This window comes from Micrasema longulum, unplaced genomic scaffold (genome assembly GCF_059751315.1).
Source record: "Micrasema longulum isolate JH-2025_06_02 unplaced genomic scaffold, ASM5975131v1 h1tg000172l, whole genome shotgun sequence".
Lineage (NCBI taxonomy): Eukaryota > Metazoa > Arthropoda > Insecta > Trichoptera > Brachycentridae > Micrasema > Micrasema longulum.
In genome coordinates this window covers 161,086-173,607 of record NW_028277377.1, presented here as the reverse complement: position 1 = coordinate 173,607, position 12,522 = coordinate 161,086, and the positions used below count along the sequence as shown (strand labels likewise).

General features: G+C 33.7%; 1 protein-coding gene across 1 annotated transcript in view; it reads left to right on the top strand.

Moving 5' to 3' along the window:
* The window catches only part of LOC148283989 (uncharacterized), a 51,468-nt gene that overhangs the window by 3,552 nt on the left and 35,394 nt on the right, over positions 1–12,522 (top strand). The window contains 5 exon segments of the mRNA XM_088242851.1: positions 1,402–1,544; positions 3,130–3,559; positions 8,245–8,439; positions 10,603–10,776; positions 11,868–11,931. Coding sequence (XP_088098977.1) covers positions 1,402–1,544; positions 3,130–3,559; positions 8,245–8,439; positions 10,603–10,776; positions 11,868–11,931 — 1,006 coding nt within the window.

Below are 12,522 nucleotides of genomic sequence, written 5' to 3'. Positions count from 1 at the left end.
GTTCTACGTTTCACTAAAAAACGCACATAACTCGGTCCAGTAGTTATGCAGTCTATAGAGAACACACATACAAACATTTCCTTTTATATATTTAGATAAAACGATATAAAATACCACTGAATTTCATCATTAAAAATATACTTTACGGTCACCATAACGTTACGGAACCATTATTAGAAAAATCGTACTTTACTTATTTTTTTTATTTATTATCATATTATACAGGATGTTCTTTAAACCCTGCAACATCCGAATACACCATGATCAGTATGACCAAGAAGACATATTGGCACATTAAAATAAATTTTTAAAACGACTAACATCTTAAATAAATATAGAAAAAAACAAATGGTTGCTTACTTCTCCAGGGGAGAAACGAAGAGGGGGGAGTCTGATACACCGTCAACCGCATGGCCGCACCATTCGGTTTTTTTTCTATATTTTTGTAAAAAGATTTTAGTCGTTCTAAATTATTTTTAAATATTAACATATTACAACAGAGATGAAGAACATTTAAGAAAAGGTAATATGGAATTCTAGGCATCTACAGGGCTTATGACCTGTCAATGGCTGGTTTAAGTGGCCACTTTACACACTGTGTAACATTCACCATTCTGCCTATATTTGAACATCTATATTCCTTCAATTCTTTCATCTGTTGATGTTTGTGAAGTTGAAGAGCTGAAACCTTTATTAATGCAGGTGAGATTTATCCAATTGAATTATTTCACCTACATACTAGGCAACGCCTGAAAATGTTATTTTTTCAATTTCTATATTTCTTCATGGACCAGGTAATTTATCAACAATATTTTGAGTTTGTCCAAATTTTTGTAGACAAGGACTGGATTCAACTCCCTGGGGAGCTGTTTATATTAACATATATATATATATATTTTTAAATATGCTAATATGTCTTCTTGCCTATACTGATCATCGTGGTTTCGGATGTGACAGGGTTTAAAGAACACCCTGTATACATAAAATTATTATTTATACAAAGTTGCTTTGACTATCTAACTAGGATTATTTACCCCGTTCTAAGGCAGTCAAAAAATTTATAAAAAAAACAATAATCAATATACGGAAACAATAATGAAGGTAGCGGACATAGTGAAAAATATAGAAAAAAATGTAGTAAAAAAAAGTCTATGTATGTGTACAGCAAAAACATGTTTTTAAAAAAAAAAAAACAGCAAAACACCTAGTAAAAAGAAAAAACATAGTAAAAAACAAAGTAAAAAATGTAATAAAAAAATAAATAAAACATATTTTTAAAAAAAACAGTAAAAATAGAGTAAAAAGTCTCAAGGATCTTAAAAAAATCAATCTATTAAAAATATTATTAGTCAGTGTTTAATATTTTTAACAGGTTGTAAAAGTTAGAATTTATGGTTGCAGAATAAATTGCCTTCGTCAGCCAAACTATTGAATGTGGGAATATCGGAGCTGGTCGGTGACACAATCACCAAAGACATCCATTCTCATATAATATGCAAGAAGTGCTACAAGCTGCTTCAGGAGTATGATGAACTACAATTCAGGTAACTATCGACTTGATTGATGTGTTATTTATTTATTTCATATAGTCAACAACAACAGTTATACGAAGAAATAAATGTACAAGAAACTGAACAAAAAGGACATAAAACTGTAGCAAAGACAAACAACGATAATATAATAATGGTAAACATATCGTCGTTGCACATCAAATATGGGCCATGTGACTCGGAGCACGTTCTGAGAAAATCATCAAAATGCGACTTTTTGGCATAAAGTAATTAATATTTTGAATAAATATATTACTTTATTGAAAAACACTGTATTTTTCCTACTTCGTCCATACTCAGAAGTGTTATTTTCGATTTAGTTTTTTTTTTAAATCGATTTTCTCAGAATGTGCTCAGAGTCACATGGCCCATATTTGATGTGCAATGAGGATGTAAGGCTTCGAGCTAACCCATGTCAATCCATCTTCATCCCACACTGTTTTTTTTGCCTCCTCTTTCACAGTAGTAGCCGCTCGATTGTGGAATAATGTACCCTCTAATGTTAGAGACGCCCCTTCTTTATTTACATTTAAGTCAAGATTGAAATGTCACTATCTAAATATTTAAATTGTTTCTTTATCCTTCTTCTTTCCTTCCCATCCCCTCTCCTCTCTTCATAGTATAGTGTTATTTTTTTTATATATTTATATTTATTTTTGTTAATCTTTGCTTTTAATTTTTGTATAAAATTGTAAGATTCAATATGTCCATGTATTTATAACTTTCTCAAACTGAACGGTTTGGGTAGGTAGGAAGAAATTGCCTTAAGGCAATATGCCCGCCCTTATATGTATATTTATTGTATATGTATATAAAGTGTCAAATAAATAAAAATACTGTTTAGTGGCGAAGAGATCTACGAAAAGCCGGAAGATCTACCCCAAAGAATTCCAAGTTGTGTGACGAATTAACTAATCTACGCATTCTGGACATTGGGGCATAAAAACAAAAGTTGCTCTTAGAAGATTTGATAAATAGCAGATTTTGACTTCTGGTGACACGGTTGGGAACATGAAAAGAAATTGATTGCAACAGAGATGGGACATCACTTATAGCATTAATTATTTTGAAAATGCATATAAGGTCTGTATCGTCTTGATGGTATTGGAACTTGGCAGCCTTGTTAATCGAAATGTAGAAAAACGCTTTTGATTAAACTTTCCTTTATTTCTCTCACAAATTTAAAAGTACGACAGTTACAGACAGGGCAGGGCGTAGATGTCGACTGCAAAGATAAGGCGTAAGAAAGTAAGGCCTGTCTCAGCTCTAAGTTTCTCCAATGAAGACAGATTAAGAGATTGCTCTATTTCAAAATAGGAATAATTACCGTTGATATGTGATAAAGACTTATCTGCGAAACACTTGAATGTTGGACAACAACAATTTGAATTAGGAAGGATGTAGGTAGAATCGGGATATTTACAGTCATATATGAGTTGCAAGTATAAAAAATGTATATTTAGTACTTAACACATACGGAAATCACATATTGAGTATTTCCAAACAAAAACCACCATTCATTTATTTTACCATTCAATTGGTTCCTGGCTTGTCTTTATTTTTTTTATTTCCTTTTCAGATTGGAAGAAATAAAAAGCGATCTTCTCCAGCAGTTCAAGAAGACACTTACCTTTTACAGCGTAGATCCTAATTCCTTCCGGTCTCTAAATGCCGACAGGCCGAAGTCACTCGCCGTCGACAAGGGGCAGCCCGCCGACAAGGGGCAGTCTCCAGACAAGGGGCAGGCTGCCGAAAAGGGGCAGGCCGCCGAGAAGGGGCAGCCCGCCGAGAAGGGGCAGCCCGCCGACAAGGGGCAGCCCGCCGACAAGGGGCAGTCTGCCAGGCCGACGGCGGCTCTGCCGCAGGTAGTGAACCTGATGCCGGTGAAGAAGATCAGGTCCATGCCGCCCAATGTGGTCATTCTCAGCCAGCAGGGGAAGAAGATTGCCATTCAGAAGACCAGCAAGCCGCCGCCAGGTATCAAGATCGAACAGAGGAAAAATGTTACCGTGAGTTTAATTATTCTTCAATGTTTGATTATGTCCAAATGCTTGCAGACTGGCTGGATTTCCTCCCTAGGGAGTAGTTCATATTTAAATTTATTCAACAGAGAGGGAAAAAAATTTGAGAAGGGAATATGGAAGTCTAGGCATTTACAGGGCTTATGACCTGTCATTGGCTGGTTTAAGTGGCCACTTTACACACTGTGTAACATTCACCATTCTGCCCATGTTTGAACATCCACATTTCCTCAACTCAACAAAAATATAAAGCGCAAAGGGCGAAACTACCCAAATCATTATAATTGTTAACAAATTACAACAGAGATGTAGAACATTTTAGAGAAGGGAATATGAAAATCTAGGCACATACAGGGCTTATGACCGGTCGTCGGCTGGTTTAAATGGCCGCTTTACACACTGTGTAATATTTACCATTTTAAATTTATTTTAACAGACAGGGAAAACATTTTTGAGAACAGAATATGGAAGTCTATGCATTTACAGGGCTTATGACCTGTCATTGGCTGGTTTAAATAGCCACTTTACACACTTTGTAACATTCACCATTCTACCCATGTTTGAACACCCACATTGCCTCAACTCTTCCATCTGTTGACTTTTGTGAAGTAAAAGAGCTGAAACCTTTATCACGTGGGTGAGATTCATCCGGCTGAACCAAATCACCTACTAGGCAACGCCTGAAAACAATTTTTCAATTTTTATACTTCTTCTTTTACCAGGTAGTAATTCAACAATGTTTGATTATGTCCAAATGCTTGCAGACTGGCTGGATTTCCTCCACACAGTGTGTAAAGTGGCCACTTAAACCAGCCAATGACAGGTCATAAGCCCTGTAAATGCCTAGACTTCCATATTCCCTTCTCAAAATTTTTTCCCTCTGTTGAATAAATTTAATTATTCTTGTTTGGTGTGTGCATAAAACTGTAAACATATCAATGCCTCGGTTCCATTATGTTCTCAGTATGGAGTCCCTACTTTACTAAAGACATAGAGCTAGTGGAAAAAGTCCAAAGATGTGCTACAAAAATCTCCAAATTACTCAAAAGGATGCCTTACCATGGTAGATTAAAAGCACTAGGAATTGATAGCAATGAAATACATATTAATAGTAAAAATAGTAAACAAAAAATCCCACAAAGGCATGGCCTGTTCGTGGGTATACAAGAAAATGTTAATGAATCTTTGCTCCTAAAATAAATAATGGACAGTTGTAATATTTTTGTGTAACATAAGAAAGGAAAAATAAACTATTCTGTAAAAGATAATATGGTATTTTTTTTTTATAGTAATTAAAAAAGGAAATAAAATACATTTTAAAAAAACACAAAAATATTCCTTATTATTAAAGGGCAACAAAATAAGAGTTCATATCTTTAGTTTGAATCCAGGATAGTGCGTGTTTTTTAAAAGAGGGAAAATTTTGAAAGTTTGGAATCAATGAAATATTACCAGTAAAAAAAGAATTAAAAATTTTTGGGCCTATAAAATATACATGTCTGTCCCAGCCTCGTTTTACAATGTGGTGTTTCTAACATACGATTCCTTCTTTGGCTTGATCTAAATAATTTTTGGTTCTTAAATATATATTTTAAACATTGAAAACAATATATTTGTCTTAGGTCTGAAAGTTTAGCTTTTTGGAACGATTGGAAAGAGGGAAAAGTGCGATTTTTGCGAAGCATTATTTTTAAAATAAATTACTACAATTTACAATTAAACTTACATTATTGGAATAACGACGGAAGAGAGGGGACTCGATGGCAGCTTATAAGATACTCAATAATGACTATGACTGCCCCCTGCACGAGATGTATCAATTAAATCCCGGCACAGATATACGGGGTTATAACTGGAAGCTCTATCGTCCCCAATTCCACCTCAATCCCAAGTAATAAACTTCCTTTCCAGCAGGGTAGTTCCAGACTGGAATAAATTACCAAGTCTAGTTGTCCATTTCATTTCGATCAACCAGGTTCAGCCGGATGAATCTCACCCGCGTGATAAAGGTTTCAGCTCTTTCACTTCACCAAAGTCAAAAATATACAAAACATATACGTACTTAAAAAACACCTAAATAAAACAGTTCTTACAGCCCGTGTGACGAGTGATATGTGATGTTATTTTATTGAATTTTTATTTAAACTATTGTGTTTTACATTTTTTTTTTTACATTTTTTTTTGCACCACAACAGGCCAGGAGGCCTAATTACATTGGTGAATTACATCACAGAGCACCCAGGCTTGAGAAAAATCACATTTTAATTTTTGTGTTCTCACCGGGAATCAAACCCGGAACCTTCCGTGCGTGAGTCAAGCGTCTTGACCACTACACCACGGAGGCCGTTATATATAATATCCCCTCATACCAGCACTTTTGCTGATTGGGAATATTTCGTACTAATAAAATATGTAGTAAAATGTAATATGTAAAGTTTAAAAACCTTGTATTTTGTCAGAAATAAATAAATAAAATCAAAAGATGGAAGAGTTGAGGAAATGTGGATGTTCAAACATGGGCAGAATGGTGAATGTCACACAGTGTGTAAAGTGGCCACTTAAACCAGCGAATGACAGGTCATAAGCCCTGTAAATGCCTAGACTTTCCATATTCCTGTCTCAAAAATGTTTTCCTTTGTTGAAATAAATTTAAATATGAACAACTCCTTAGGGAGGAAATCCAGCCAGTCTGCAAGCATTTGGACATAATCAAACATAGTTTAAAAACCGTTTGGATCTCAGAGTAATAATGCGCGATGCTATAGAGGAGCCCAAACGTAGAAAAACCATTCTATGACTATTGGGTATTAAGTTATCTACAGTTCGTAGAAAAACAATGGGTCGTACTCGGGTCGTGAATTGCCAAATGAATATCAATTTGAATTGTAAATACTTTTAAATATACACATGTGTATTTATTATTACAGGGTTATTCCATTTTTCTATAATTCACCTATATTTATGTTATAAAACTGAATGTGTGTGTTTATTTTTTTATTCGTTTATTCATTTTATTCGCAATATACTTATGTTACATTTTTTGAGACATAAATCCCAGCTCCGTGGAACCAAAGTCCGGTGCTGAGTTTGTTTGTTTGTCCGTCGCATCTCCGAAACGGCGAGTCGTAGCGGCCCGAAATTTGGACACGTCATTTAAGATGCGATTTCAAGGTTATCGTTGCTATTTTAGAGTAAAATTTGAATCGACCTCTACTCGATAAAGACTCAAACTTTATATGGATGCCTAGTGTGGCCCAGACGTATTGCCCATAATCAACTGTCATTATCAACAGTAAACATACTTTAATTCATAAATTTATCCCCTAAATTGAGAAAAAAAAGTATCTGAAGTAAATATCTTTATATAAGGAAAGTTTTTGAGCAACATAATACACGTGTCGGGACAATAAATGCCAAAAATCAATGTAAATCATGGGAAAATATTCGGAATCTATTACCTGTGAAAACTGACTCCTTTTTTAAATTTTTTTATTTATTTACAATTTTAAAAAACCCGTTAGGGTTACATCAGAAATTAAATATTGCCTAGTCATTTTATGTCTCGTCCAGTCTAGTTAGTTCAGTCATCATGTGCTTTTTCAGATTGATTTTAAATTTGTCTCCATTAAAAGTTTTCAAGTAGTAAGGTAGGTCGTTGTAGTGTTTAAGTCCATTATGTAGTATTTTTGACTGTCCTGTGTTTGTCTTTGCTTTTTCAATATGATAGTGTTGTTGTTGTCTGGTGTTATATTTGTATATGTCAGCATTTTTGACTAATATTATGTCGTCGTCTTGTATGTTTCCCAGTGTTATTTTGTGCACAATTTTTAAGGTCTCAATTCTAGTCAAGTAGTTTATGTCAAACAGGTGTGGTTTTTTGTACAGTTCAGTCGTAGAGGTCAGGTAGGGTAGGTTGTATGTTAGTTTAAGAATTTTATTTTGTTGTCTTTGTATTCTTGTTATGTCTGTCTTGTTGCCAGTTCCCCAGAAGGCGATCATGTAACTCAATTTACTTTTGACGCTCCTACTGCTGCAACCAAACATACTGCAATTCACCATAGTGGATTTTTATTTATTATAACGTAAATATCCAAGTTAATTTAAAAATAATTCATGTTAGTTAATTTAAGCACACCGACAAAAGCATCCGACAGAACTGTTATGTGTTTGTTGTCAAACAAAACAAAATGGTTGCTAACCAACAAACCAACATTGCTTGCGTTCTATAAAACATTGATAGGGCTTCTCTATTGCTTACACATTATTACTCTGAGGTTTGGATGCTTTTTTGAAGGAAGACGAACTTGGACAAAAAGCAGTACACGAGATATAGGCACATCTGCAATAGCTGCCTGCCTATAACAAATAATAATAATAGATAAAACCTTTACAAAAGATGTTAAAAATATTATCATTAACAATAGAATATGAATTTGAAAAATATTTTTTTTTTAATTAATGAATGCAGTCCATAAGGGTGTATAAATTAATCAATTTCAAATAAAAAAATACATGTAACGTAAAAGCAAACACAATATCTAAACAGAATATTTCCCTTTGAATGACGTATTATAACCTTTACCATTTGATTTTACTTTTGGTGCTCATTTTTTACCTTTTTTTAAAGCGGACACAACTTATGTTAATGCCTGATACATTTTTTTAAATTTCAGGTTCCGAATGTATCTAGTTTGCTGACAACACCAAAAGAAACCCCGATTGATGCTCTAACAGAACAGAAAACTGCTCAAGCTACGGTGACCAGCAAGCCGTTGAAAATAGAGGAGGAAGAGCTTGAACAGCCGGTTGGTGAAGGCTCTTCCAAGGTCTCCGAACTGGATGAGATCCAGTACAGCACTGAAGACCAGGTATTTTAAATTATTATCATAGAATTAAATTTGAAAACTGCTTGTTTCTCAAATATTTATTTATTTGGTTTATAGAAAAAAATTATGCATGTAAAGTTGTATTTATTGAGAGTTTTTTTATTTATTAAAAACCGTTCGGACGAATGTAAAAATGACAATGCAACTTTTCATTTGTAAAATAGGTACTTGTTTATGATTGAATGTCATAACTTAAAATAATAAATCTTCTAATTTAGAATAATTTTTGGAAGTGTCAAACTGCTCTTTTTGCCAACAAGGGTGCACTTAATGTAGGAGAATGTTTTTCAAAAATGTATTAAATTTTAGTTAAAATTATTTCAGTATTGCCAAAAATCTAAGAAAAAAAGTATGGGTAGAAATTATAAGGAATTTAAGTAAATAATCTGATTGGGATCCATAAAAAATTAATATTGTTTGTAAACATTTAAAAAAAAACTTTTTTATGTGTAAAAAATAACATCCTCTCAATTTTTTAGTATATTCATTCTCGTTGAATGCAGGGTGAATGAGAAATAAAATATTTACGCTCCGCTAACTTTTTTTTCTACAGAACAAATCAAAGATTTTAAGAGCTACTCAGGACAAAGCTCATCAATATGCAAAAAACCACATGTAAATCGGTCCAGTAGTTATTCAGTTTAACGAGGACACAAATACGAACATTACCTTTTATAGGTGCGAAGGTTTTCACGGTCACTGTTATCAATATGTTTCTTTTTAGGGTGATACCTTGTGTTGGATTTGTTCCGACGTTTCGGCTACCATTGCAGGAGCCATCTTCAGGATGTGATAAAGTGTACATAGGAAAAACAGGGCGCACAGCAAAAAATAGGATTGATGTACACAAAAGAGTGTGTAAACTTGGGCACCCTGACAAATCCGCAGTAGCGGTACACTTTATAGACACAGGGCATTTTTTCGCCTTCAAACCAAAAAATTTACATTAACCCAGTAATTACAGTGCATAAATAATAAAAGAGGCAATTGAAATACACAGACACCCAAATAGCATAAACAAAGACGACGGGCTGAAATTACACTCAACATGGTTCCCAGCACTACATACTACAAAAACTAATAGAAATGTGCCTACTGCCGACTGCGACACGGTACAAATTACTATAGTCCTTAAAATTTAGCTTGATTAAAATGACAGCTGCCAAACTAATGTCAATAGTGATGGGAAATTACTGATCACTGATCATGTACCGATCAAATTGATTTTATCAGTTTTTTCATGCAAACATGAAACTCTGTTACCGAAAATTTATATAAAAACGCATAAACAAGCCTATTATAGTGTGTTTAAGACAATTATACACCAAAAAATAAGCCATTTATACTTTTTTCATGAACAACATCAAATTAATTATTTTTTAATTCAATCAATTTACATTGATCAATTTGTACCATCTCTAACATTTTTGCAAAATGATGTAACCTTGTAAGAACGTCGTTAATAATTAGGTTTATTTGACTCTCTCTCAGCTCAGCTCTTTTACTTCACAAAAGTCAACAGATGGAAGAGTTGAGAAAATGTGGATGTTCAAACATGGGCAGAATGGTGAATGTTACACAGTGTGTAAAGTGGCCACTTAAACCAGCCAATGACAGGTCATAAGCCCTGTAAATGCCTAGACTTCCATATTCCCTTCAAAATATAAATTCCCTTCGAAATAAATTTAAATAGGTTGAGTTTTTTTTAGTTTTAAAGCTGATTTTATATAATTATGTTGATTTATATCTTAAGCATTGTATAAAATAAAAAAAAATAACACGTCAGATACAAATGATTTTTCATGTGTCAATATAAATCACTCCTTAGACGTCACTACAAAGTTATGTCGTCACTATTGCTGACAACGGTCATTCTAATAAAGCTTTATTTTAAGTATATTGTACTTAAAACACATACTTGTTTCTACAAAACACACAGTTTACCCTGAAGATGGCTCCTGCAATGATAGTTGAAACGTTATAATAAATCCAACACACACAGTATCACTCAAAAAATAAACAAATTGATTACCTTTTACTTACATAGATTTAACAATAATCTTATTGAAAACAAAGTTGGAAAAATCAGCATAATCGTAATCAATCTGTTAGTACGAAGTTTGTACGCCTTTTAATACTATTCAGGTCCAGGAGGAAGATGGATTTGTCATCAGCCACATGGAGATCCTCGATGGTCACGACAGTTCCAGTATAGAGCTGGAGGAGGGAACCTTCCTCATGGAACAAACGGAAGACGGTAGTTTCATAAGGGTTCTGCACCATCCCGGCATGTATTCGGAGGAGCAGGACGAAAATGAGGTACGATGTCTTACTCGTCTCTTTTAACTGCGGTAGAATTAACACCGAGTCTAGGGAACTAAATCAAATGACTGTCACTCGTTTCATTCATTATCTGTGTCCTGGTGGATGAGAAATACAGTTGTGTGTGTGAAATAGAACCAAAACCCTGGACAAGCGTTTTACGACGCATTCGCCTACTATTCTTGAGAACCTGGGTTTGATTCCTAGCAGCGCGAACGTGAAATATTGATTTCAAATGTATTTTGAACGGCAGAATTTCATTGTTCCTCGACTGGCACCTGAAGCTTAAGACTGATCACCTTATATAGATAGTTGGATAATTTATATTGCGCCATTTTTGTGAAAATCACCTCAATGGCGCTGTACAATAAATACATATCCCAGCACGTCTTACAGCTACAGAGTGCATGGACGGTAAGTAATCTAGCCCCTATTTACATTATGTTATGACAATGAAGTTTTTACCATATTTTGCGGACGATAAGACGCACCAGACCATAAGACGCACCCCAATTTTCGATTGAATTTTCATCGTAAAAAAGTGCGTCTTATGGTCCGAAAAATACGGTACATTCTATTTTAATTTGAAAAAAAAAACTCAACAAAAAAAAAGTCTTGCAGCTTCTGAGCGCATGGACGGTTGGAATTCCAAACCCCATTTACAAAATTTAGGTATTTGATAGCTGATAATAATTACATATTGAAGTTAGATAACCAATATATGTAAAAAATCTAAAACAATTTGATATATATATTATATCACACTAAAATAAAATTGTAAAGCTTTTCCCAGTGAGGAATACATTGCAAATTCAATTATGTAATATATCTTTGGGAAGTATTAAATAAATAAATAAATAATCTTGCAGCTACAAAGCGCATGGACAAATTGTATTCTTTTTGCTTTCTATGTAACAAAAATTATCAAGATACTCTGTAATTGGAGTACCAATTTAGTGTCCTATGCACCTCTTGGTGCGGATAGGAAAATGAAAATGAAAATGACGGTGTATAGTATTTTATTATTTTGTAAAAAAATCCTGCCTTCTGCAAATATAATAAAATGAATATAATTTTTTGACTTGCAGATGGATGTCATGGAAGGCGACGAGCAATCAGAGGGAGAAACACACTATGAAGACATTCAACAAGGTATTTAAAAAATATATATATTTGAAGCACTAACTTTGTGGTTTTTTTTATTATTGGGTCTTTAACTTAAAAACCGGAACTTGACACTATAGTCCTTAAAATATAGCTTGACAGATGTCAGCAAAAGTGACGACATATCTTTGTAGTAACGTCTAAGGAGTGATTTATATTGACACACGAAAAATCATTTGTATCTGGCATGTTAATTTATTTTTTTAATACAATGCTTGACATATAAATCAACATAATTATATAAAATCAGCTTTGATTAAAACGAAACAAAAAACTAAAATAAACCTAATTATTAACGACATTCTTACAAGGTTACGTCATTTTGCAAAAGTGTTAGAGATGAGACAAATTGATCAAAGTCAATCGATCAAATCAATAAATTAGACATTAAAACCTCTCTGCTGATATTTAAAAGTATTATCATTCCCCACATTGATTATTGCTCCAGTATTTTATATTTTAGTAATGAAGGAGATCTAAAAAGACTCCTAATAATACAAAACAAAGCGATGAGGATAATATTAAGATGTGGGAGACGAACAAATGTTAAGAAAATGATTCAACTTCTAGATATCATGA